Consider the following 24,717-nt stretch of genomic DNA (forward strand, 5'->3'; position numbering starts at 1 on the left):
CCTCACCTTGGGCTGCTCTACCTCCTGCTATTGCACCCTCAGCTCTGGCTGTTTTACCTCCTCCTTCCACCAAAATACCAATCCTTCCTCTTCTTACCTAGTGCAGGGATTGTATCTGTCACTATTTTATCACTATTACTTTATATTGTATTACAATTTATTATATTTATTAATACAAACCTACCTATATACAATATACTGATTATATTATAAGGTATGGAGATTATATATAAACTATGTGTTATATAGAAATTATATATAATGTATTTATACTATATATATTAATATATATAGTATAGTATATTCATATTATGTATAATTTATTGTAGTTGCTGATAATTTTATTGCTACTACATTATATTATAATTTATCATGAGATAGTTATTGATATATATATATATATAATCTATAAAATATGCATTATATATTTATATAACTTATAAGTATATATTTATAAAAATATATAAATTATATATGCAATATATTTATATTATAGGTAAATACTAATATATAGCATATATAATGCATTTATATTAAACATAATTTATTGTAATTATTTACATAATCTTTATACTATAAAATATAATGATAAATGACTAATAAAATAATAACTAAATCATTATAGAAGATAATAATTATGTATAATACAGTATATTATATTATCATTTAATCACTATTATTTTAAATGAGCATTTAAATGTTACCCCCCAGTTTTATATCACATATGTTGGAGTTTTTTGAATTTCAGAAGGTAAAGGGAAAAGATTGGTTAATCCCTCCAGGTAATACTTAGGTGGCATGTAATGAACCTGGCAGGTGACACGTGCAGAAGAAATGTCTCTAGACATTTTGTAGATACAAAATGCTTTTGGGAAATAGGATGATGAACAGACAAATGGACAGATGAAGGAGAATTGGAGGCTGTTGAGTGTAGCAGGTTGGTCAGCAGTGCCTGAGCCCCCAGGCTGCTAAAGCTGGGGCAGTTTCCTTGCAGTGCTGGTGCATTGGCAGTTGCTGTTTTCCCCGTGCACCTTCTCCCTGCTGCTGGCACAGCTGCACTCTCAGGCAGGCTGTGTGCTGTGTGCTGCTGGGTTGGATTCTCAGTCCCTCTGTCCCAGCTGCTCAGGCTGCAGAGATGGATGACAGCCCTGGTGCCTGCTCTCAGGGAATGCTGTGTTGCAGGGATTGTTCTGACTCGAGCTGGCTACTACACCATCCCATCCCTGGAGGAGCTGGCCCGGCTGACCAACGACAGGAAGGAGTGTGTCGTGACAGACTTCACCATCGGCCGCAGGGGTGAGAGCCCTGCCCTGCTGGGCTGCACCCCCCTGGGCCCTCAGTTCCACACCTCACTGGCTGCCACCCTGCCCCTGCTCTGGGGGCAGCTTGCAGCCAAGTTCTCTAGGGTTCAGGAGAGAATAAATCCCAGTGTCACAGACTGCTTTGGTTTGGGAGGGGCATTAAAGCTCATCTCGTTCCATGGGCAGGGACACCTTCCCACCATCCCAAGCTGCTCCAAACCCCAGTGTCCAGCCTGGTCTTGGACATTTCCAGGGATCCAGGGGCAGCCACAGGTTCTCTGGGGTCTCCCCACAACCACAGGGAAGAATTCCATCCCATTACCCTATCCAGCCCTGCTCTCTGGCAGTGGGAACCATTCCCTGTGTCCTGTCCCTCCCTGCCTTGTCCCCAGTCCCTCTCCAGCTCTCCTGGAGCCCTTCAGGCCCTGCCAGGGGCTCTGAGCTCTGCCTGCAGTTTCTCCTCTCCCAGTGAGCACCCCCAGCTCTCCCAGCCTTTCAATACCAGTGTCAAGTTGATAATGCTCCTCTGCAGTTTTCTCAGGGGGAGGGAGGTGCCACTTCACTCAGGAGACAGGATTGGGTGGGGACAAGAGGAGCACAGCAGGATCATGGGCTTGCTGGCACATGACTTCTCACAGGCAGTTTAATTGTGACCTTTTGGGTTGTTTTGCAGGTTATGGATCAATTTACTTCGAAGGAGAAGTAAATCTAACAAACTTAAACCTGGATGAGATCGTACATATCCGGAGAAAAGAAGTTATTGTGTACCCTGACGACGAGAGAAAACCTCCCATTGGGGAAGGGTTAAACAGGTAAGTGCTAGTTCAGGATGCTTTTTAAAACCTGACAGGCTGCTGTGTTTGCAGGCTGCACCCAAGAGACAAATCCAAACGGTGCCTTCAGTTTATAGTGTTAATGAGCTGCTTGCAAGTTTGGAGTCACAGATTGGATTGAAAAGCTGCTCTGAGTTTCCCTGCCCTGCCCTGGGCTGTGGCCCATGCCCGTGTCCCCGCCGTGTCCCCTGCAGGCGTGCCGAGGTGACCCTGGACGGGGTGTGGCCCACGGACAAGACGTCGCGGTGCCCGATCAAGAGCCCGGAGCGGCTGGCGGAGATGAACTACGAGGGGCGGCTGGAGGCCGTGTCCCGCCGCCAGGGGGCGCGCTTCAAGGAGTACCGGCCCGAGACCGGCTCCTGGGTCTTCAAGGTGAGACAGCCCTGCTGCAGGATGGCAGCAGGATAGCACCCTGCACGGGGCTGCAGGATAGCACCCTGCACGGGGCTGCAGGATAGCACCCTGCACGGGGCTGCAGGATAGCACCCTGCACGGGGCTGCAGGATAGCACCCTGCACGGGGCTGCAGGATAGCACCCTGCACGGGGCTGCAGGATAGCACCCTGCCCTGGGCTGCAGGATAGCACCCTGCCCTGGGGCTGCAGGATAGCACCCTGCCCTGGGCTGCAGGATAGCACCCTGCACGGGCTGCAGGATAGCACCCTGCACGGGGCTGCAGGATAGCACCCTACACGGGGCAGCAGGATAGCACACTGCACGGGGCTGCAGGATAGCACCCTGCACGGGGCTGCAGGATAGCACCCTGCACGGGGCTGCAGGATAGCACACTGCCCTGGGGCTGCAGGATAGCACACTGCCCTGGGGCTGCAGGATAGCACACTGCACAGGGCTGCAAGGATAGCACCCTGCACGGGGCTGCAGGATAGCCCTGCACGGGGCTGCAGGATAGCACCCTGCACGGGCATGCAGGATAGCACCTGCACGGGGCTGCAGGATAGCACCCTGCCCTGGGCTGCAGGATAGCACCCTGCACGGGGCTGCAGGATAGCACCTGCCCTGGCTGCAGGATAGCACCCTGCACGGGGCTGCAGGATAGCACACTGCACGGGGCTGCAGGATAGCACCCTGCACGGGGCTGCAGGATAGAACCTGCACTGGGGCTGCAGGATAGCACCCTGCACTGGGCTGCAGGATAGCACCCTGCACGGGGCTGCAGGATAGCACCCTGCACGGGGCTGCAGGATAGCACCCTGCACGGGGCAGCAGGATAGCACCCTGCACGGGGCTGCAGGATAGCACACTGCCCTGGGGCTGCAGGATAGCACCCTGCACGGGGCTGCAGGATAGCACCCTGCACGGGGCTGCAGGACCAGCACACTGCCCTGGGCTGCAGGATAGCACCTGCACGGGGCTGCAGGATAGCACCCTGCACGGGGCTGCAGGATAGCACCCTGCACGGGCTGCAGGTAGACCCTGCAGGATAGCACCCTGCACGGGGCTGCAGGATAGCACACTGCCCTGGGGCTGCAGGATAGCACCCTGCACTGGGGCTGCAGGATAGCACCCTGCCCTGGGGCTGCAGGATAGCACCCTGCACTGGGGCTGCAGGATAGCACCCTGCACGGGGCTGCAGGATAGCACCCTGCACGGGGCTGCAGGATAGCACCCTGCACGGGGCTGCAGGATAGCACCCTGCACGGTGCAGGATAGCACCCTGCACGGGGCTGCAGGATAGCACCCTGCACGGGGCTGCAGGATAGCACCCTGCACGGGGCTGCAGGATAGCAGCACCCTGCACGGGGCTGCAGGATAGCATACTGCACGGGGCTGCAGGATAGCACCCTGCCCTGGGGCTGCAGGATAGCACACTGCCCTGGGGCTGCAGGATAGCACCCTGCACGGGGCTGCAGGATAGCACCCTGCACGGGGCTGCAGGATAGCACCCTGCACGGGGCTGCAGGATAGCACCCTGCACGGGGCTGCAGGATAGCACCCTGCACGGGGCTGCAGGATAGCACCCTGCACGGGGCTGCAGGATAGCATACTGCACGGGGCTGCAGGATAGCACCCTGCACTGGGCTGCAGGATAGCACCCTGCCCTGGGGCTGCAGGACAGCACACTGCCCTGGGGCTGCAGGACAGCACACTGCCCTGGGGCTGCAGGATAGCACCCTGCATGGGGCTGCAGGATAGCACCCTGCATGGGGCTGCAGGATAGCACACTGCACTGGGCTGCAGGATAGCAGCACACTGCCCTGGGGCTGCAGGATAGCACCCTGCACTGGGCTGCAGGATAGCAGCACACTGCCCTGGGGCTGCAGGATAGCACCCTGCATGGGGCTGCAGGATAGCACCCTGCACGGGGCTGCAGGATAGCAGCGCCCTGCATGGGGCTGCAGGATAGCACACTGCCCTGGGGCTGCAGGATAGCAGCACCCTGCCCTGGGGCTGCAGGATAGCACCCTGCACGGGGCTGCAGGATAGCACACTGCCCTGGGGCTGCAGGATAGCACACTGCCCTGGGGCTGCAGGATAGCACCCTGCACGGGGCTGCAGGATAGCACCCTGCCCTGGGGCTGCAGGATAGCACCCTGCACGGGGCTGCAGGATAGCACCCTGCACGGGGCTGCAGGATAGCACCCTGCCCTGGGGCTGCAGGATAGCACCCTGCACGGGGCTGCAGGATAGCACCCTGCACGGGGCTGCAGGATAGCACCCTGCCCTGGGGCTGCAGGATAGCACCCTGCCCTGGGGCTGCAGGATAGCACACTGCTCTGGGGCTGCAGGATAGCAGCAGGATAGCACACTGCCCTGGGGCTGCAGGATAGCAGCAGCACACTGCCCTGGGGCTGCAGCTCCTCAGGGTCTGTCATTCAGGGCATTGGCTCCTGGCTGTTCAAGGTGAGCCAGCCCCCTGCCCGGGGCTGCAGGGCCCCCCAGGGTTTGTCATTCAGGGCATTTCCAGTGCCCAGCACAAAGGGACCTCAGGGTACTGGTTGACGGCTGGCTGATTGTGAGCCAGCAGTGGCCAGGAAAGCCAGTGGCTCCTGGCCTGGGTCAGGAATGGTGTGGCCAGCAGGAGCAGAGAGGCCATTCTTCCTCTCTGCTCAGCACTGGTGAGTCACACCTCAAGTGCTGTGTCCAGTTCTGGCCCCTCAGTTTAGGAAGGACATTGAGACACGTGGGTGTCCAGAGGAGGCAACAAGGCTGGTGAGGGGCCTGGAACACAAACCCTGTGAGGAAGGGCTGGGGTTGTTCAGCCTGGGGAAAAGGAGACTCAGGGGTGACCTTCTCACTCTCTACAGCTTCCTGAATGGTGGTTGTAATCAGGTGGGGTTGGTCTCTTCTCCAGGCAGCACTGACCAGAGGACACAGCCTTAGGCTGCACTAAGGGAGATACAGGTTGGCTATTAGGTAGACATTTTTTACAGAAAGAATAATAAAGTACTGGAATGCTTTGCCTGGGAAGGTGGTGAAGTCATCATCCCTGGATGTGTTTAAAAAAAGATTAGATGTGGCACGTGGTGCCATGGTCTGGTTGAGCTGTTAGGGTGTGGGTTGGATTTGATGGTCTTGGAGGTCTCTGCCAACCTAGTGCTTCTGTGATTGTGGGGTTTGCCAGCTTCAGCCAGCTGCCTCTGGTGAGAACTGTCCCCCCCACAGCTCTTCATTCCTGGGAGTGTCTCAGGTTGGGTTGGGTGGGGCTTGGAGCAGCCTGGACTAATGGAAGGTGCCCCTGGCCATGGAATTAGTGAGCTTTAAGATCCCTCCCAGTCCAAATCAGTGTTCTGTTCTGTGGTGACACCTTTGGCCTAGAGCAGGTGGTATTGGTCTGTAGAGAGGCAAAATTTGTTGCAGGTGTCCCAAGAGTTGTGTGTTGGGAATCCTGGACAGGGCACAGTTACACCTGCCCAGTGTTCAGGCCTTCCAGAAATTTCACTTCCAAGCTGTGACATGTTTGTCCTTCTCCTTCACACAGGTAGCACACTTTTCCAAGTATGGCTTGCAAGATTCAGATGAGGAAGAGGAAGATCATCCTTCAAAAGTGGACACCAAGAAGTTAAAGACCACGCCTGTGCCACCCCCAGGGCACCTGCCACCCCAGCAGATGGCTCTGAATGGCAAACCAGCACCCCCAGCTCAGGTAGAAGGAGAACAGTGACTGAGGGGTTGATGACATGGATTTGGACAGTAGCTGGTGCCTGGGAAGGGGGTGGTTGGAGTAAATGCAGTCTGGAGAGTGGAGCCTTACAGAAACTCTTCTGAACTCTGCCTGAGTGGCTGTTGATTTTCCTTTGAGACACTTGACATTGCAGACTAAGGATGGGGTGGGGAGGCTTTCAACCCTTGTTTCTTGTTTGAATTCTAGTCAGAGTTTGGCAGATTTGCACCTCTTCTGGAAGAGCCCTTGTTTTTGTGACTATTAAATGCACGCCCAGTGCCACGCCGTGTGCTGCCTGCCTGGACAGTGATGCTGTGCACTCACTTGCCTTTACCACCATTAGTGTGCAAGACTGTCTGCTTTTTGTTTTAAGAATGTGCTCTATTTTTATTAAAACAAGACTTTTTGTAAGGCTGGCTATATGCTGGCTTTGTAAACATATTTGTGTTGGATGTGACTGCTTTAAACCTTTGCAAAACATCCTTGTGGTGGGCCCATCTTACACAGGAATATTTAATGCACAGGCTGTGTTTGATCCAATTCACTGGGAGTACCAGGAGCCCATGGTGCAGCCACAGACCCACAGCAGGGATTGTCCCCCAGGGCAGGGATTGTCCCCTTGCTGACACTGTGAGACCCTCCAGGGCTGTGTCCAGCTGTGGCTCCTGCAGAGCCCTGGAGGGGCTGGAGGTGTCCAGAGCTGGGAAGGGGCTGGAGCCCCAGGAGGGGCTGAGGGAGCTGGGAAGGGTCTGAGCCTGGAGAAAAGGAGGCTCAGGGGGGATCTTGTCACTCTGTACAGCTCCCTGACAGGAGGGTGGAGCAGGAAATGGCCTCAAGTTATGCCAAGGGAGGTTTAAGTTGGATATTGGGAAAATTTCTTCCTGCAAAGGGCTGCACAGGTTGCCCAGGGCAGAGGTGAATCACAGCCCTGTGGATGTGGCACTTGGGCTGTAGTCAGTGCTGGGGATGGTAGGATTTGGTGGGCTCAGAGGCTTTTTCCAGCCTCAGCAGTTCTGTGTTTGTAACACAGGACTTCTCCCTGGTATCCAGTGTGGGTCTCTGCTGCCCATTTGTGTGGCAGCAGAGCAGAGCTCTGCAGGCAGGTGAGAGCCCTGATCCCTGTACAGCAGTTCCAGAAGCACCATCTGCTCCCTGGGCAGAGCATCCTGCTGCTGGGGCAGGCTGGGGCTGCCAGCTCTGCTGCATTCTGCATGGAGAATCCCAGAGCAGTGGCCAGCTGCTGCTCCAGCTCTCCTGGCTAATTAACACCCACCCATTCATCCCTCTGCTGGAGCAGTTCCTTAATTATTTGCATTTTGAGCTGCACACGTGGCTGCCCAGCAGCATCACCTCAGCTCCCCTCCCAGCTTCATGTTCATGCTGGGGGGACCACAGCTGGGGTTTTAAACACTCAGGAATACTGGCATGTCTCTGACATTTTCAAACATTCTTGCACAATCCAGTGTACTTAGCAAAAACCCCTCCAGGTTCATTAACCTCTCTGACTTGCATGACATTAACTTGGGTTTTAATTTCTGAAATTAGAAAAACATCAGTTTGTTTCTCAAAACCCTAAGAAACATTATAGCATTGCTTAAAACTTTCCAGGCCCTTGATGTGGAACACATCTGCTAATATTGTTATTTGGGCTGTAAGAAGCATCTAGTATCTGGACTTGGTTTTTGTTTTGTCTTCCCTCACTAAGTTAAATGTTAATGAATTTATTAATGTGCAAGGGATCCTGCTGCATTAAAGCCCAATGAAGGGAGCAGTGAAACTTGTATGTAACCATATTTTGACTTGTAAATCTGTTCCACATGTGGGGTCAGGCTCAGATTCTGTATCTGCCACTCAGTTCCATCCTTACAGACCCCCAGGTGATTTTGTCTCAGCTGAGACTCTTCACCCCATCCTGGCTGGTTCTACAGAGCCTTGGCAATGTGCTCCTTAATTCCTGAGCAGGATTCCCAGGACACTCTAGGTTTGCTCACTGCTGATTTTGCATCATTTCAGTGGGCTGTACTGAGTTTTTCCTGGGAAGCTGGGAGCATGAGGCTTTCACAGGACACCAGGCTGAGTCATGGGATGGTGAAGCTGGAACCAAACCAGAGCAAGGGAGCTCTGGAAAAAGTACAGCCCCTGTGAGCAGTTAGCCATGGGATCATGGAAGGGTTTGGGTTGGGAGGGACCTCAGAGCCCAACCAGTGCCACTCTGCCATGGCAGGGACACCTCCCACTGTCCCAGGCTGCTCCAGCCCCAGTGTCCAGCCTGGCCTTGGGCACTGCCAGGGATCCAGGGGCAGCCACAGCTGTGCCAGGGCTGCCCACCCTGCCAGTGACCATGTGAAATGCAGATCTTTGTGGAATGTAGACTCTGAGCTTGGAGTTGGTACCACAGGGCTGGATTTGGGAGCAGGGGAGGGAGGCAGGACACACAGAGCTCTCCCTTCGCTGGGCACGTGACAACTGCAAAGCTGAAGAACAGTTTCCTAAACTGAATGGCAGAGCTGGGAAAACTCCAGGAGGTCACTGCTGCTGTGGGACTGCTCCTGGCCTGGCCTGGCACAGCCTGCAGGTTCTGTGTGCCCATCCCTGCCCTCGGTGTGGAACTGGCAGAGCCAGGAGCGCTGGCAGCGCCCGCAGGGGCTGTCCTGGCCAGGCTGGGCTCTCTGGGGTGACCTGGCCTCTGTATCCACAGCCCCTGGAGCTGGAGCAGCTGGGCAGGGTGGTGGAGCTGGACAGTGACATGGCAGACATCACCCAGGAGGCAGCCCAGGAGCCCCTGGCAGAGGACACCCTGGCTGAGGAGCAGGAGGCAGTGCCAGCGTCCACGCACATCGCCTCCAGCCAGGGCATCAACCCCTACGTGCTGCAGGTCAGTGTGCTGCCCTCCTCCCTGGGGGGCTTGGGGAGGGAGGGAGCACTTCCCAGGGATGCATTTCCCTCCACAAGGGTCTCTGCACACCAGCTTGTCATGGTCAGTATGTCCCATGGAATGGATTGAGCTCACACCACAGCTCTGTTCTGGGAAAGCCTCACACGTGGAAAGCTCGGTGCTGGCAGGGAACACCTGAAAGCCAGAGCTCAGTTTTCAGAGCTGTGGGCACTGGGATCAGCTGAACTGATACCAGAGCAGCTGCCTTGGCAGAGAAAAACATTTTGGGGTAACTGGTCTTGATTTGGGGCTTGGTGTTGGTGCTTTTATTTCACAAAAGATCTGGGCTGGGAAAAGCCGTAAACCCCACCCAGTGCCACCCCTGCCATGGGGACACCTCCCACTGTCCCAGCTGCTCCAACCCCAGTGTCCAGCCTGGCCTTGGGCACTGCCAGGGATCCAGGGGCAGCCACAGCTGTGCCAGCCCTGCCCACCCTGCCAGGGAACAATTCCTGCCCAAGATCCCACCCAGCCCTGACCTCTGGCAGTGGGAGCCATTCCCTGTGTCCTGTCCCTCCATTCCCTGTGTCCTGTCCCTCCATTCACTGTGTCCTGTCCCTCCAGCCCTTTGCAATTGTTGTGGTAGGACAGAATCTTGAACACTTTGGGGCTATTTGATGTCAGGTAGAAACCTGCAGTAACAAATAGACCAGAAGTTATTCCTTAAACTGGCAAACAGCAGACAGAGCTAAGATGTAAGAAATCAGGATTACTGTGGGATGTCATCCCCATCCCCAACAAGTCCTGTGCACTGACTGAACAAGGAGTTGTAAAACCTCATCCATCAGGTGAGGAGCCTGAGCTGTGCCTCCTCTGCTCCCTGCAGTGTGTGCAGCATGGCTGTTGTTTGGTCATGTGCTGCATGTAGGAGTTATTTTGGGTGGGAAGAGCTATTTTAATTAGCTCAGGGAGCTGCTGCTGTGGGAGGGGTTGCTGATGTTCTGGCTTGGCTTCCCACATCCCCAGATCATGAAAGCTTCCTTGCTTGCTGATGACGACGACGACCTGGATTTGATCCTGGATTATCCTGGGAAGCAGCATCCTGTCAAGGTGGACACTTCCCAGGAGATCTGCTCCCCAAGGCTTCCCATTTCAAAATCACAGGGACAGAAGAGACACACAGGTATGGTGAGAAACCACAGATGGTGTGAAGAAGGGTGAATTTTAACATGAGCAGGCAAAATCCTGGGCTCTGCAGCAGTTCCTTCCTGCCACTCCTTTCTCCTCTGTTAATTCCCTGTTGTGAGGGCTGTGAGTGCTCCAGTGCTTGGAGCACCTCCTCACCTCCTCCTCTGGTGCTTGCACTACTCTTTTCACTTTTTATTTTTGCTTTTTGGATGCTTTTTTTCTACTTGTGATGTTTTCCCCTTTAAGATCTCAGAGGCACCAACTTTGCAGCTTGGTTTGGAGGTGGCCTGTGGTGGATCTGCTGTGGGTACCAGCTGTGCCCTGCTCAGAGCAGCCCCTAGCAGATTCCCCCACTGCCCAAACCTTGCCCCTTACACCCAGTGCACCCACTGAGTGGTGCTTTCCATTGGGATATTGAGGAATACCCCTGGGAGCAAGCAGGAAGCTGTTCCCTGATTGAGGAAACCCATTCATTCAGATCTGTTCATCAATTCAAAGCTTGTGTGATTGCCAGGGACAGACCTGGGGTGTGTGTGGGGCAGTGTGAGCCCTGCTGATCTGTGTGGCAGCCCACTTGAGCTCTGATGTCCTGATCCCAGCATTAAACCAGGGACTCCTTTGGGAATGGCCACTTTGGGGTGGGCTGTAGCTGCCTGGGCTGGGGTGGTTCTAGCTTTGGGCTGCTGTGGGGCTCACATAGCTCCAGGGGCCCCCAAGGCAGAATTCAGCTTCTCAGCTTGCCAGGAATGAGATCCTGGGAGCTGCTGGAGAGGTTCCAAAGGGAGCTTTACTTCTTCAAGGGGTTCTACCAGCAAAATCCAGTTACATAGCACAGCAAGGGGCTTTTATAGATTTCAGGGGGATTGGGATTCTAACCAGTAAAATAATAAGTTGAGAACTACCCAATTACTTTAAGATTGTAGGTGAGAAAAGACCAATCATGTAGTAAAGTTAAAGACCAATAGAAATCCTAAATGATAACAGGGGTTTCAGTAGGGGGGACATTTCTCATGAAAGGTTTCATTGTCAGGGTATGAGATCCCAGGGGCCCTTTTCAGGGACTGTTGTATCATCCACAGTGGGCTGTCATGGGAGCAGCCCCCGAGTTCCATGGGGCAGTGGGACCCCCCTTAGCTCCATGTTCCTATCACAGCAGCCAGGCATTCACCACTGGCTGTTCTGGGATTCCTGAAATCTGAATTTGAAAGGCCGGGAGCGTCCCCTGTGCTCAGGTCTGTGCTGTGCTCCTGCCCTCAGGCGCGGCGCTGCTGCAGCCCCGGGGGTGGGCCGTGCCCGTGCCCGTGCCCGGCGCAGCCCCCCGGCCCGCGGGCAGCCCCCCCCGCCCCCGCGGGGCGCTGTGGCCCGAGGCGCCCGTCAGGCCGGTGGGGGCGCGCCGGCAGCGCGGGCTGGTGCCCCTGCCCAGGTCCATCACCTACGGCAAGGGCAAGCTGCTGATGGACATGGGGCTGTTCATGGGCCGCTCGTTCCGCGTGGGCTGGGGCCCCAGCTGGACGCTGGTGAACGCCGGAGATCGCCTGAGCGCCTGCGGGGAGCCGGAGGATGCTCAGCTGGAGCCCGTGGAATATGGATTCCTGCCTGCTCCTGCTGCTCCCAAACCGTGAGTACAGCTCCAGCATGACACTCCTGCTCCTCCTGGCTGGCACCACCCTGGCTGCAGCTCGCTGCTCCTTCTGCTGGCCAGCGTGCTGTTAGCCATGGAGATCTTCTTCACAAAAATAGCTCTGTCAAATCCTGCAATAGAGGAGGATTTTGGGGTTTTTTAAACAAATAAGTAGCACTGTCATCCAACACAAGGTTAAAGAGAAAGCTTAAAGTTGTTGTCCAGAAAGCTTCCAGTCCCTTGGCTCTCCCTGAGGACATCTGCCCTACCTGAGGAGCTTCTTGTTCAGCTTCTCAGTTCCCAGACACCTTCATTCTGCCTGTGCATGCAGCAGCACATAGGCCTTTAGGCTCTGCATACCTGAACTAGAGTGGGATATAGCCCAGTCCCACCGTTCAGGTGCTCAGAAGCTTGGCTGGGTGTTCTCCAGCACATGGGAAGTGCTGAGGAATGAGCTGGGTGGGAGGGGTGCTGGCTGCCTCTGGAGAGCTCAGTGAGTCACTGTTTGTTTGCCAAATCACAGACAGAAGGTTTGGGTTTGGAGACTTAAAAGACCAAGTTCCAACCCACTGCTGTGGCCAGGGACACCTTCCACTACTCCAGGTTGCTCAGGGTCCCAGAGCCTGGCCCTAAATGCCAGACAGGATCTCCATGCCTTGGGTCTTGTTTTACTGTCATGTTAATTAGGACAAGCTGCAGGATGAGCTGCTCCACTTGCATGGAGAACATGCAGAATGTTTCCCACCTGGTCTGTCTCCTCTTCTCCTCCAGACTCACAGAATCCCCCTTCAAAGTTCACGTGGAAAAGCTGAACTTGGAGCAGTGGAAGCTGGACAGAGACAAGGAGCTGTATCTCACCCCTCTGGAGATAAAGCTGAAGCACAGCACTGTCCATATGGATGAGCCCTGTCCTCTCCTGGTCCCCAACCCTGGGGTCTCTGCTATCCATGACTATGCTGACTGGGCCAGGAAAGCGTCTGAGGATCCCACTCTGGCAGAGAGTGAGTGTGGAATGATCCTTTTCACAGAATGGTTTAAGCTGGAAAAGCCCTCCCAGCCCAGGCAGTCCCAGCTGTCCCCATGCCCACCTTGTCCCCATCCCAGAGCTCTGAGTGCCACCTCCAGGTGCCTCCTGCAGGGATGGGCACTGCAAACCTCCCTGAGCAGCCCCTGCCAAACACAGTGGGGATATTGAACCCTCCAGGGTAAACAGGGAGCCCTCCAGGGTGGGGACAGTGATCCCTCCAGGGTGGGGACAGTGATCCCTCCAGGGTGGGGATATTGCACCCTCCAGGGTGGGGACAGTGATCCCTCCAGGGTGGGGATATTGCACCCTCCAGGGTGGGGATATTGCACCCTCCAGGGCGGGGATATTGCACCCTCCAGGGTGGGGTTATTGCCCCCTCCAGGGCGGGGATATTGCACCCTCCAGGGTGGGGATATTGCACCCTCCAGGGTGGGGATATTGCCCCCTCCAGGGTGGGGATATTGCACCCTCCAGGGCGGGGATATTGCCCCCTCCAGGGCGGGGATATTGCACCCTCCAGGGCGGGGATATTGCCCCCTCCAGGGTGGGGATATTGCACCCTCCAGGGCGGGGATATTGCCCCCTCCAGGGCGGGGATATTGCACCCTCCAGGGTGGGGATATTGCACCCTCCAGGGCGGGGATATTGCACCCTCCAGGGTGGGGTTATTGCCCCCTCCAGGGCAGGGATATTGCCCCCTCCAGGGCGGGGATATTGCACCCTCCAGGGTGGGGTTATTGCCCCCTCCAGGGCAGGGATATTGCCCCCTCCAGGGCGGGGATATTGCACCCTCCAGGGTGGGGATATTGCACCCTCCAGGGTGGGGATATTGCACCCTCCAGGGCGGGGACAGGGAACCCTCCAGGGTGGGGATATTGCACCCTCCAGGGTGGGGATATTGCACCCTCCAGGGCGGGGATATTGCACCCTCCAGGGTGGGGACAGAGATCCCTCCAGGGTGGGGATATTGCACCCTCCAGGGCGGGGATATTGCCCCCCTCCAGGGCGGGGACAGGGAACCCTCCAGGGTGGGGATATTGCACCCTCCAGGGCGGGGATATTGCCCCCTCCAGGGCAGGGATATTGCCCCGCAGAGCTGCCCTCCATGAGCCCCTGTGAGCCGTGTTGCCCTGCTGCTCCCCCAGGCGCAGTGAAGCCGTGGTGCCTGGCCTGGACGCTGTGCGAGGCCGTGTGGGGGCGGCTGCCGGAGCTGGAGGCGGGGCTGGAGGAGCCCGGCGAGTACGCGCAGGCGCTGGAGCGGCGCCGCGCCTTCTCGCGCTGGCTGTCGGCCACGGCGGCCGCGCGCATCGAGCAGGAGCTGGCGCTGGCGCGGCACGGCAGCCACGTGGAGGCCGTGTTCAGCTGCCTCACCGGGAAGCGCATCGGCCAGGCCTGCCGGCTGGCGCAGCAGGCGGGTGAGCACCGCGCGCGGCGGGGCTGCCTCATCCCTGGCTCGTTCCAGCTGGAATTCTGCCGTTCCAGCTTCTCCATCGCTCGGCCGGGGGCTGTTCCGGCCTGAGCGCAGCCATTGCTGCCAAAGCCGCTCTGGAGGCACCAACAGCAGCACAGTCCTTGGGGCTGGGTCACACAGCTGCGCTCACCTGCAGCTGCAGGAGCGTTTGGACAGCGCTGCCAGGCATGCCCAGGCTGGGACTGGGTGGTCCCTGGGGGTCCCTTCCCACCCAGGATATTCTGGGATTCTGTAAGGTTCCTAAATCACGGCTTTTGTGGAGAGGAGAAAAGACATGCACAAAGAGAGTTTAAACTTCAAGAGCTCGTAGTCACTGGCTGCTCTGCATGTGCAGTGTTCCCTTGTCAGTGACCACAGAGTCATGGAAGGGGCTGTGTGAAAGGGACTTTAAAACCCATCCAGCCCCACCCCCTGCCGTGGGCAGGACTCCTTCCACTCTCCCAGGTTGCTCCAAGTCCCAGTGTCCAACCTGGCCTTGCAGATTGGGCAGGGGCTGCTGGAGGATTCCCTGGTCCCCTTCCCTCTGCCTCTGTCAGCTACCCCCAGTTAAGAAGTGCTGCTGCAGTGCATTTCAAACTGGGAATTTGATAGTCACTCCTTTGAATTGTTAATGAAAGAGCTTTTCAATTGAGCTTCTGTTCAGACACTTTATATTTGGGTTAAAAATGTGTATTTTCAGAGCTTTATGGCAGGTTTTACTCCTGCCTGTTACACTGGGTGTTTATGGAGTGCTGTAGCTGCCTGGGATAGGGTGGTTCTAGCTATGGGCTGCTATGGGTTCAGATAACTCTAGGAGACCCCAAGGCAGAATTCAGCTTCTCAGCTAGCCAGGAATGAGATCCTGGGAGCTGCTGGAGAGGCTCTGAAGGGAGCTTTATTTCTTCAAAGGGTTCTACCAGCAAAATCCAGTTACATAGCACAGCAAGGGGCTTTTATAGATTTTTAAGGGGATTGAAATTCTAATCAGTAAAATTATAAGCTGAGAACTATCCAATTACTTTAAGATTGTAGGTGAGAAAAGACCAATCATGTAGTAAAGTTAAAGACCGATAGAAATCCTAAATGATAACAGGGGTTTCAGTAGTGGGGGGAGGCATCTCTCAGGAGAGGTTTCATTGCCAGGCTGTGAGATCCCAGGGGCCCTTTTCAGGGGCTGTTGTGTCATGCACAGAGTGGTGTATTGGATGTGGAATAGCGGGCTGGGTGGATGGCTGTGCTGGGAGCAGCGGCTGCGGCGGGAGGCGCCCGTGGCTGGGCCGGTTTAGCCGCCCTGCCCAGCGGTGCTGTGTGCTGTCCCCAGGTGACCACAGGCTGGCACTGCTGCTGGCACAGCTGGCGGGCAGCCAGCCCGTGCGGGAGCTGCTGACGCTGCAGCTCGTGGACTGGCACCGCCTGCACAGCGACCGCTTCATGCAGCAGGAGCGCCTGCGGCTCTTCGCGCTGCTGGCCGGCACCCCGGTGAGAGGGGCTGCGGAGCGGGGCACGGGGACACGGGCACTGGGAGAGCCACCAGCACAGGGACATGGGGACACGGGGACACGGGCACTGGGAGAGCCACCAGCACGGGGGCACGGGGACACGGGGACACGGGGACACGGGCACTGGGAGAGCCACCAGCACGGGGGCACGGGGACACGGGGACACGGGGACACGGGCACTGGGAGAGCCACCAGCACGGGGGCACGGGGACATGGGGACACGGGGACATGGGCACTGGGAGAGCCACCAGCACGGGGACACGGGGGCACGGGGACATGGGCACTGGGAGAGCCACCAGCACGGGGACATGGGGACACGGGGACATGGGGACACGGAGACACGGGGACATGGGGACACGGGGACACGGGCACTGGGAGAGCCACCAGCACGGGGACACGGGGACACGGGGACACGGGCACTGGGAGAGCCACCAGCACGGGGACACGGGGGCACGGGGACACGGGCACTGGGAGAGCCACCAGCACGGGGACACGGGGACACGGGGACACAGGCACTGGGAGAGCCACCGACACGGGGACACAGGGACATGGGGACACAAAGACACGGGGACACAGGCACTGGGAGAGCCACCAGCACGGGGACATGGGGACACGGGGACATGGGGACACAGAGACACGGGGACACGGGGACATGGGCACTGGGAGAGCCACCAGCACGGGGACATGGGGGCACGGGGACATGGGGACACGGGGACATGGGGACATGGGCACCTGCCAGCACAGGGACACGGGGACATGGGGACACGGGGACATGGGGACACAGGGACACGGGGACATGGGGACATGGGCACCTGCCAGCACAGGGACACGGGGACATGGGGACACGGGGACACAGGGACATGGGGACATGGGCACCTGCCAGCACAGGGACACGGGGACACAGGGACATGGGCACTGGGAGAGCCACCGATACGGGGACACGGGGACATGGGGGCACGGGGACATGGGCACTGGGAGAGCCACCAGCACGGGGACATGGGGACACGGGGACATGGGGACACAGGGACATGGGCACTGGGAGAGCCACCGACACGGGGACACGGGGACATGGGGACATGGGCACCTGCCAGCATGGGGACACGGGGACATGGGCACTGGGAGAGAGGGAGAGCCACCAGCACAGGGACACGGGGACATGGGCACCCTGGGACTGCACTGGGATAAAGGGAGAGGCCATAAAGGCTCAGCCCCCAACACAGGGGTTCATGGCCACACAGGACACAGAGGAGTCCTTTTTTGTTTTATTTTACTTTATTCAAAGGTACTTGAGAGATACAGATTCTCCTAAGATACTGTCAGGAAAATTAATCCACAAACAACAGAGGTTCATGTCCAAAAAGGAGACAGAGGAGTCCTTTTGGCTTTATTCCAATAAAGGGAGAGCCCATGGGGCATTCCCCTGGGATCTCTCCAATTTTTGGAGGATGCAGCTTCCTTTTATCTCAATTTGCCCTCTCTCTTTCGCCTTTGGCTGAGGTACTTGAGAGGCACAGACTTCCCAGACACCTGATAGCTGAGATTCTCCTCTAATGTACAACGCTCCCTGATAATTTTTAATTCTTGTAGAATTCATAGTTTTTCCCCATTTCTTTTTTCATCTTTCAATATCCAATTTAATTTATCAGCCAACCTACAGGCAAATATCTTTTTCCATTCAGCAGTCAGTGGAATCCTTCCCATTTTTTCCACCTCCCAGTGCTGGTTTTATCTACCAGCAGACCCACAGTTTGTTTGTACAGACAAATCCAGCATCCCAGGGCAGAGTGGGAAGGGAGGGGGCTGCTGTGGCAGCACAGCCTGCAGGTGTGCTGAGCAGGCTGTGCTGATCAGGGTGTGCTGAGCAGGGTGTGCTGTGCAGGCTGTGCTGAGCAGGCTGTGCTGATCAGGCTGTGCTGTGCTGATCAGGCTGTGCTGTGCTGCAGGTGTGGCAGCTCTCTGAGAGGATCAGTGTCAACGTGTGCTCGCTGCTGGACTGGAAGCGCTGCGTGGCCGTGCACCTGTGGTACCTGCTGCCCCCCACAGCCTCCATCTCCAGGGCCCTGGCCATGTATGAGGCAGCTTTCCAGGTGAGCACTGCCTGCTCATGGCAGCCCCTCTGGCTGCTGCTGCTGCTCAGAGCCCCTGGGGGCTGCCAGGAGTGTGCAGTGTGGGACTGGGTGCAGCATACAGGGAGTGGCTCCCACTGCCAGAGGGTGGGAGCTTGGGCAGGAATGGTGCCCTGGCAGGGTGGGCAGGGCTGGCACAGCTCTGGCTGCCCCTGGATCCCTGGCAGTGCCCAGGCTGCACACTGGGGCTGGAGCAGCCTGGGGCAGTGGGAGGTGTCCCTATGGTTGGGGGTGGGACTGGATCTTCTCCAACCCAAACCATTGTGTGATTCTATAGAATCATGATTCTGTGCAGAAAACCCATTTATGGAGTGTTTCCAGGTTTTGTCCAGCTGGAAAAAATCAGGAAAAGGGATAGTGGCCAACAGCAGGAAAGCCCTTTTGAGCCAGGCAGTCTGCTTAACAACTGGGGCCATTCATCCTCAGCTGCTTGTCCAGCAGCCCACTGTGCCCCACACCCTGTGTGTGCCCCCCCCAGCCCCTGTCCCACCCCCTGTATGCCCCCCAGACACTGCCCCACAACCTGTGTGCCCCCCAGTCCTCCAGCCCGTCCCACACCCCATGTGTGCCCCCCAGTCCTCCAGCCCCTGCCCCACACCCCATGTGTGCCCCCCCAGCCCCTGTCCCACACCCCTGGGGCTCCATGCATTATGCAGAGCCCTGTGTGTTGCTGCAGAGCTCTCAGCTCTGTGTGCAGCAGGACAAAGGGTTCTGCTGAAAAACATGTTTAATCATTTAACTAAAGCCAGCTCAGCCCTCCCTCCTCAAGACAGGCTGAGCACAGCAGCAAGTCTGGGAACTTGTCACTGAGCAAGGATAAATACTGCTTCAGTGTTTAGTGTGGAATACCCAGCTGCAGTGCAAGCTCTCAGTTAATTGTTCTGGCTGACTCAGTGTGTGCAGAGCTGCTCCTGGCTGCCAGACCCTGCTGAGCCACAGAGAGGAGCTCATGGGGATGCACCCCTTCATTCCACCAAGGCCTGAGAGCTGCCTCTACCTCCAGCCACTGGTCTTTAAGAGCTCAGTGTCAGCCATGAGCCTGCCCAAGCATTTTGGGTTTAGGTTTTTCATGTTGGTCCATAGCTCTGGTACAGTTTTGTTTGCCTTTGGAGCAGAAAGATTCTCCTGAGCCTGCTGAGCTGTGCAGCTCAGTTTTATTCAGAGTATTATCTTTAAATTTTCTGTTAAAATTCTCTCCCTAGAACACATCAGAGTGTGAAAAATATGCCTGCTGTCCTCTGCCCCCTTACCTGGAAGATTCTGGGTGTGTCATTGAAGAAGATGACAATGGAGGAAGGCCCCTGAGAGATGTCTGCTTCCACTTGTTAAAGCTCTACAGTGACAGGTAAGTGGGCAAAGAGTTCAGTAAGTATTTAGAAAAATCACAATCAGTCAATGACTTCCTGAGCTCACCAACCAGGGGTGTGAAATCAGGCTGAGCCACTTTAGAGCAGCCTGAAATCAGCCCCACACCTGACAGAATCAGTACCCCTGGCATAGGGTGGTGTCACACCTGGGCATGGTAGACATGGGGAGCCTTCAGCTTTGGGGCACATTTGTGGGGTTTTAGGTGCTTTCTGTGTCTGAAGAGGGCAGGAAGGCTCCTCTGTAGCTGCTTTTTCTGAAGGCAGTGACAAATCTGCTTGGGAAGCACATGGAGAGGAAAAGGGGTGATAGTCTGGGTACAGACTCATAAGAATTTCAGCAGTAAATACTGTTATTTTTCTTCCTAAAAAAGCAAACCAAACCCCCACACAAATGTAAATCACACACTGGAGGTGGGTGAAGGGATTGGATTTCGTGGGCACAGAGAGCTCTCTGAGTTCCCAGAGTTTTCCTGTGCAGGTCCTATGAGCTGGACCAGCTGCTGGACCCCAGGAGTGTGACCTCAGACCCGCTGGATTTCCGCCTGAGCTGGCACCTGTGGGAGGTGCTGCGGGCCCTCAACTACTGCCACCTGTCCCAGCAGAGCTGGGGGGTGCTGAACTCCAGCTATGCTGCCCAGCTGGAGAGTGAGGGGCTCTGGGAGTGGGCTGTGTTCGTGATGCTGCACGAGCCTGATGCACAGTGAGTCACCTGGGGGCTGTGCTGGGTGTGGATGGGCACTGAGTGACCTGGGGACTGTCCTGGGCTTGGACATACAATGAGTGACCTGTGGGACTGCCCTCTCTCTCTCTCCCCAGTACCCATGGGCAGTATTCCATGCCCCCCTCTCTCTCCATGGGCAGTATTCCATGCCCCTCTCCCTCTGCCCCCAGTACCCATGGGCACTATCCCATGTCCCTCTCTCCATGGACACTATCCCATGTCCCTCTCTCTCCATGGACACTATCCCATGTCCCTCTCTCCATGGACACTGTCCCTCTCTCTCCATGGACACTGTCCCATGTTCCTCTCTCTCCATGAGCACTATCCCATGTCCCTCTCTCTCTCCATGGGCACTATCCCATGTCCCTCTCTCCCCAGTACCCATGGGCACTATCCCATGTCCCTCTCTCTCTCCATGGACACTGTCCCATGTCCCTCTCTCCATGGACACTGTCCCATGTCCCTCTCTCTCTCCATGGACACTATCCCATGTCCCTCTCTCCATGGACACTGTCCCTCTCTCTCCATGGACACTGTCCCATGTCCCTCTCTCCATGGACACTGTCCCATGTCCCTCTCTCCATGGACTCTGTCCCTCTCTCTCTCTCCATGGACACTGTCCCATGTCCCTCTCTCCATGGACACTGTCCCTCTCTCTCTCCATGGACTCTGTCCCATGTCCCTCTCTCCATGGACACTGTCCCATGTCCCTCTCTCTCTCCATGGACACTGTCCCATGTCCCTCTCTCCATGGACACTGTCCCATGTCCCTCTCTCCATGGACACTGTCCCTCTCTCTCTCCATGGACACTGTCCCATGTCCCTCTCTCTCCATGGACACTGTCCCTCTCTCTCCATGGACACTGTCCCTCTCTCCCCAGCACCCGAGAGCAGGCGGTGCGGGCGCTGCTGGGCCGGCACTGTGCCCTGGCTGACAGCCCCGACTCCTGGGCCAAGGAGAGTTTCCTGTACCCATGGACACTGTCCCATGTCCCTCTCTCCATGGACACTGTCCCATGTCCCTCTCTCCATGGGCACTGTCCCATGTCCCTCTCTCCATGGACTCTGTCCCATGTCCCTCTCTCCATGGACACTGTCCCATGTCCCTCTCTCCATGGACACTGTCCCATGTCCCTCTCTCCATGGACACTGTCCCTCTCTCCCCAGCACCCGAGAGCAGGCGGTGCGGGCGCTGCTGGGCCGGCACTGTGCCCTGGCTGACAGCCCCGACTCCTGGGCCAAGGAGAGTTTCCTGACCCAGCGCCTCTGCGTGCCCCCCCGCTGGATCCACGAGGCCAAGGCTGTGCGGGCCAGGATGGAGGGAGACAAGCACAAAGAGGCCCTTTTCCTCTTCAAGGCTGGCCACTGGAACCAGTGCCACAAGCTGGTTGTCAGGCACTTGGCCTCAGGTGGGTCTTGCTGCTCCTCCTGCGTCCTGTCCTTTGAAGGCGTGGCAGGAGTAGGGGTGGGATCCCAGGGCTGCAGCCCCTCTGCTCTGGAGCCAGGCTGGGAGAGCTGGGAGGGTTCATTGGGACAGGAGAAGCTGCAGGCAGAGCTCAGAGCCCCTGGCAGGGCCTGAAGGGATCCAGGAGAGCTGGAGAGGGACTGGGGACAAGTGGCAGGGGGTGGAACTGGATTTAATTTAAGGTCCCTTCAACCCAAACCAGCAGCAACTCCATGATTCCAAGCCATGGGGTGGCCAGTGGAGGGATCAGGCTGGTTTGGAGCAGCAGAGATAGCACAGAGGGCCTGGCAGTTCCATCCAGCTGTCCCTGGATCCCTGGTGTGGTGCTTTCCTGGGCAAGCAGGGGAGCAGGGCAATGCTTTCCCTGCAGCACAGCCCCACCTTCCAGGAGCACAGGGGAGCAAGGGCAGCAGTGGCCTGGCTGTCCCTATCTGTGGGTGTCCCTGCTGTGGGAGATGGGATGGCTGTGTCCCTAAGTCTGTTCTCCCCAGATGCCATTATCAATGAGAACTACAAGTACCTGAAGGGGTTCCTGGAAGAGCTGGCGCCCCCGGAGCGCAGCGCGCTGATCCAGGACTGGGAGCTGGCAGGGCTGGTCTACCTCGACTACATCCGTGTCAACGAGATGCTGGACAGGATTCAGCAGGTGGGGGAGCTGTGCCTGGGGGGCTCTCAGGGTCTGCATGGCAGCTCTGACTGCTGAGACAGAGCATGGGGCATCTCTAAACCCGGGCTTTGCTGCCTGCTGTCACAGCAGGGGTGTGCAGGGTGTGCCCTGCAGGTGAGCTCTGTGGGTGTGTGACAGTGACCAGGGAAAGGGATGGGATGGACTCAGAGTCTGTGTGTGCATTCCCCCAAATCCCTGTCCAGGCTTCCCCCTTCCCTGCTCTGTGTTAATGCAGGCAGGGTTTGGTGTCACCTGGTGGGTGTGTTTGGCTGTGCTGTGCTGCCTTGGAGCTGACTGACCCTGTGTGCTTCCAGCTGGATGTTTCCACCTACGAGCTGGAGCGGTTACACACCAAAGTGACGTCCCTGTGCAGCAGGATAGAGCAGCTGCGGTGCCACAGCGCCAAGGACCGCCTGGCTCAGTCAGGTACGGCACAGCCCTGGCCTGCAGCTCCAGCCTGCCTCACAGCTGGCCTGCAGCTGCATCCCAAACTCACTGAACCGGGTAGGCCGCAAAAGAACCCAAAAACACTTTCAGATTTAGTCCAGTTATTGCCCAGCACTGCCAAGGCCACCACTGACCCATGTCCCCAAGTGTCACATCCACACAGCTGGGGACTCCACCCTCCTTGGGCAGCTGTGCCAGGGCTGTGACAATAACCCCCACACTGCACAGCCCTGTCTGGGAAGGGATTTTCTCAATACCCACCCTGAGCCTGCCCTGCCCAGCCTGAGGCTGTTCCCTCTCCTCCTGTCCCTGTCCCTGGAGCAGAGCCCGACCCCCCTTCCTGCCCCTCCTGTCAGGGAGCTGTGCAGAGCCACAGGGTCCCCCCTGAGCCTCCTCAACCCTTAGGGGAAGACATTTCCCCCAATACCCAAGCTGAGGCTCCCCTGGCACAGCCCGAGGCCGTTTGCTGTGCCTGTGCTGGGGGAGCCAGGGGAGCCCAGCCCCCGGCAGGGTGGCTCTGGGGCGCGCAGCGAGCTCCCTCCCTGCTCTTGCAGACATGGCCAAGCGCGTGGCCAACGTGCTGCGGGCGGTGCTGAGCCTGCAGCAGGGCCCCGAGGCGGGCCCCGAGGCGGCCGAGGCGCGCGTGCCGCTGCGCCTGCTGGCCCCGCACATCGGCCGCCTGCCCATGCCCGAGGACTACGCGCTGGAGGAGCTGCGCGGCCTCACCCAGGCCTACCTGCGCGAGCTGGCGCTGGCCGCGCACTGACCGCGCACTGACCGCGCACTGACCGCCTGCCTGGGTCAGCCGGCACCGGGCCGGGACTGGGCCGGGACCGAGCCAGGACTGACCCAGGACCGAGCCGGGACTGAGCCAGGACCGACCCAGGACTGACCCAGGACTCGCCAGGACTGACCCATGACTGACCAGGACTGACCACCAAGCCAGGAGAGACCACCGAGCCAGGAGCGGCCGGAGCCGGGGCCCCGCTCCCCCCGCGGCTCCCGCCCCAGCGGCGCCGCCCCGCGCACAGCAGGGCTTCATGCATGAGGAGTACCGAAAGGTTTTTATCGAAAAATATAAATAAATGCTCTAGATTATTTTCCTGTCTTTTTGAAAACAATAAATAAAATGTTTATAGTACTCCATGGGTTCCTTTGCTTTTTAAGGCAGGGTTGGTGGGTTGGTGTGTCTTTGCTGTGTCACCCTGGCGTGGTTGGGCTGGTTGGGTGGGGGAAAGGCTGGGAATGTCTGATACAGCCCTGCCTTGCCTTTGCTGCAGATCAGGGTAGGCTCCTTCAGAATCTTGGGAGGAAAAATCACTTGGACACTCATCTCTAGGATATTGTGGCCTTTTGGTACTGAAAGGGGCTCCTGTAAAAGCTGGAGAGGGACTGGAGGCAAGGGCAGGGATGCCAGGGATCCCAGAGGGCAGGGCTGGATGGGAATTGGGCAGGAATTGTTCCCTGGCAGGGATCCAGGCCCTGGCACAGGGTGCCCAGAGCAGCTGTGGCTGCCCCTGGATCCCTGGCAGTGCCCAAGGCCAGGCTGGACACTGGGGCTGGAGCAGCCTGGGACAGTGGGAGGTGTCCCTGTCCCTGGCCGGTGGCACGTTCAGGTGACACTGGCTGTGTGCAGGGGCCAGGTCACTGCAGCTTCACCTCCTTCCATTACTGTAATTGGGCCTGAGCGGCCCCTGCGGCTCCGGCCCGGGCGGGACGGGCTGGGATGAATAATTCACCGCCTGGAAACAAAACCTCCGGCCTCAAAACTGCTCGGCATCTGCCGCCGGGGCTCGGCGTGGGAAAGGTGCCAGGAGGCGCCGGGGGAGAGGAGCCGGCGGCTGCCCCGGGGCCGGGGCTGGAGCCGGGGCTGGAGCCGGGGCTGGAGCTGGGGATGCTCCGGCTCCCCCGTGCAGCGCTGCCCCTCGCTGCTTCGTCTCCTGGCTCGTGCCCCTCAACCTCCCGGGATTTTCTCCTCGCCGAACGGGAATTGCCTGCCCCTTCCCTT

At 57.4% G+C, this 24,717-nt stretch overlaps 1 protein-coding gene and 1 long non-coding RNA gene across 4 annotated transcripts in view; one reads left to right on the plus strand and one right to left on the minus strand.

Moving 5' to 3' along the window:
• The window catches only part of NUP98 (nucleoporin 98 and 96 precursor), a 42,477-nt gene extending 18,627 nt beyond the window's left edge, over positions 1-23,850 (plus strand). The window contains exons 17-34 of one of the 3 annotated variants that reach the window (XR_013775082.1): positions 1,183-1,296; positions 1,975-2,113; positions 2,329-2,506; positions 6,074-6,238; positions 8,955-9,131; positions 10,158-10,314; positions 11,552-11,937; positions 12,712-12,941; positions 14,113-14,382; positions 15,739-15,896; positions 17,860-18,003; positions 19,245-19,387; positions 19,888-20,109; positions 21,298-21,539; positions 22,087-22,241; positions 22,577-22,688; positions 23,264-23,477; positions 23,607-23,850. Coding sequence is in view for 2 of the 3 variants with exons in the window: in XM_079312280.1 (XP_079168406.1) it covers positions 1,183-1,296; positions 1,975-2,113; positions 2,329-2,506; positions 6,074-6,238; positions 8,955-9,131; positions 10,158-10,314; positions 11,577-11,937; positions 12,712-12,941; positions 14,113-14,382; positions 15,739-15,896; positions 17,860-18,003; positions 19,245-19,387; positions 19,888-20,109; positions 21,298-21,539; positions 22,087-22,241; positions 22,577-22,688; positions 23,264-23,475 (3,179 nt within the window). In the remaining variant the exon portion in view is untranslated. Of the gene's footprint in view, positions 1-1,182; positions 1,297-1,974; positions 2,114-2,328; positions 2,507-6,073; positions 6,239-6,463; positions 6,696-8,954; positions 9,132-10,157; positions 10,315-11,551; positions 11,938-12,711; positions 12,942-14,112; positions 14,383-15,738; positions 15,897-17,859; positions 18,004-19,244; positions 19,388-19,887; positions 20,110-21,297; positions 21,540-22,086; positions 22,242-22,576; positions 22,689-23,263; positions 23,478-23,606 lie in introns of those variants that run through there. The other 2 variants (XM_079312280.1, XM_079312281.1) reach the window with 2 other exon arrangements.
• LOC306805430 lies at positions 8,654-9,062 on the minus strand. The gene is made up of 2 exons (XR_013775203.1): positions 8,936-9,062; positions 8,654-8,810 (listed from the first exon to the last, which is right to left on the minus strand). It is a non-coding gene; the product is annotated as an uncharacterized lncRNA (long non-coding RNA).
• Positions 23,851-24,717: the final 867 nt, after the last annotated feature.

The sequence above is a fragment of the Erithacus rubecula genome, assembly GCF_903797595.1.
Source record: "Erithacus rubecula genome assembly, chromosome: 1".
In the NCBI taxonomy this organism is placed as follows: domain Eukaryota; kingdom Metazoa; phylum Chordata; class Aves; order Passeriformes; family Muscicapidae; genus Erithacus; species Erithacus rubecula.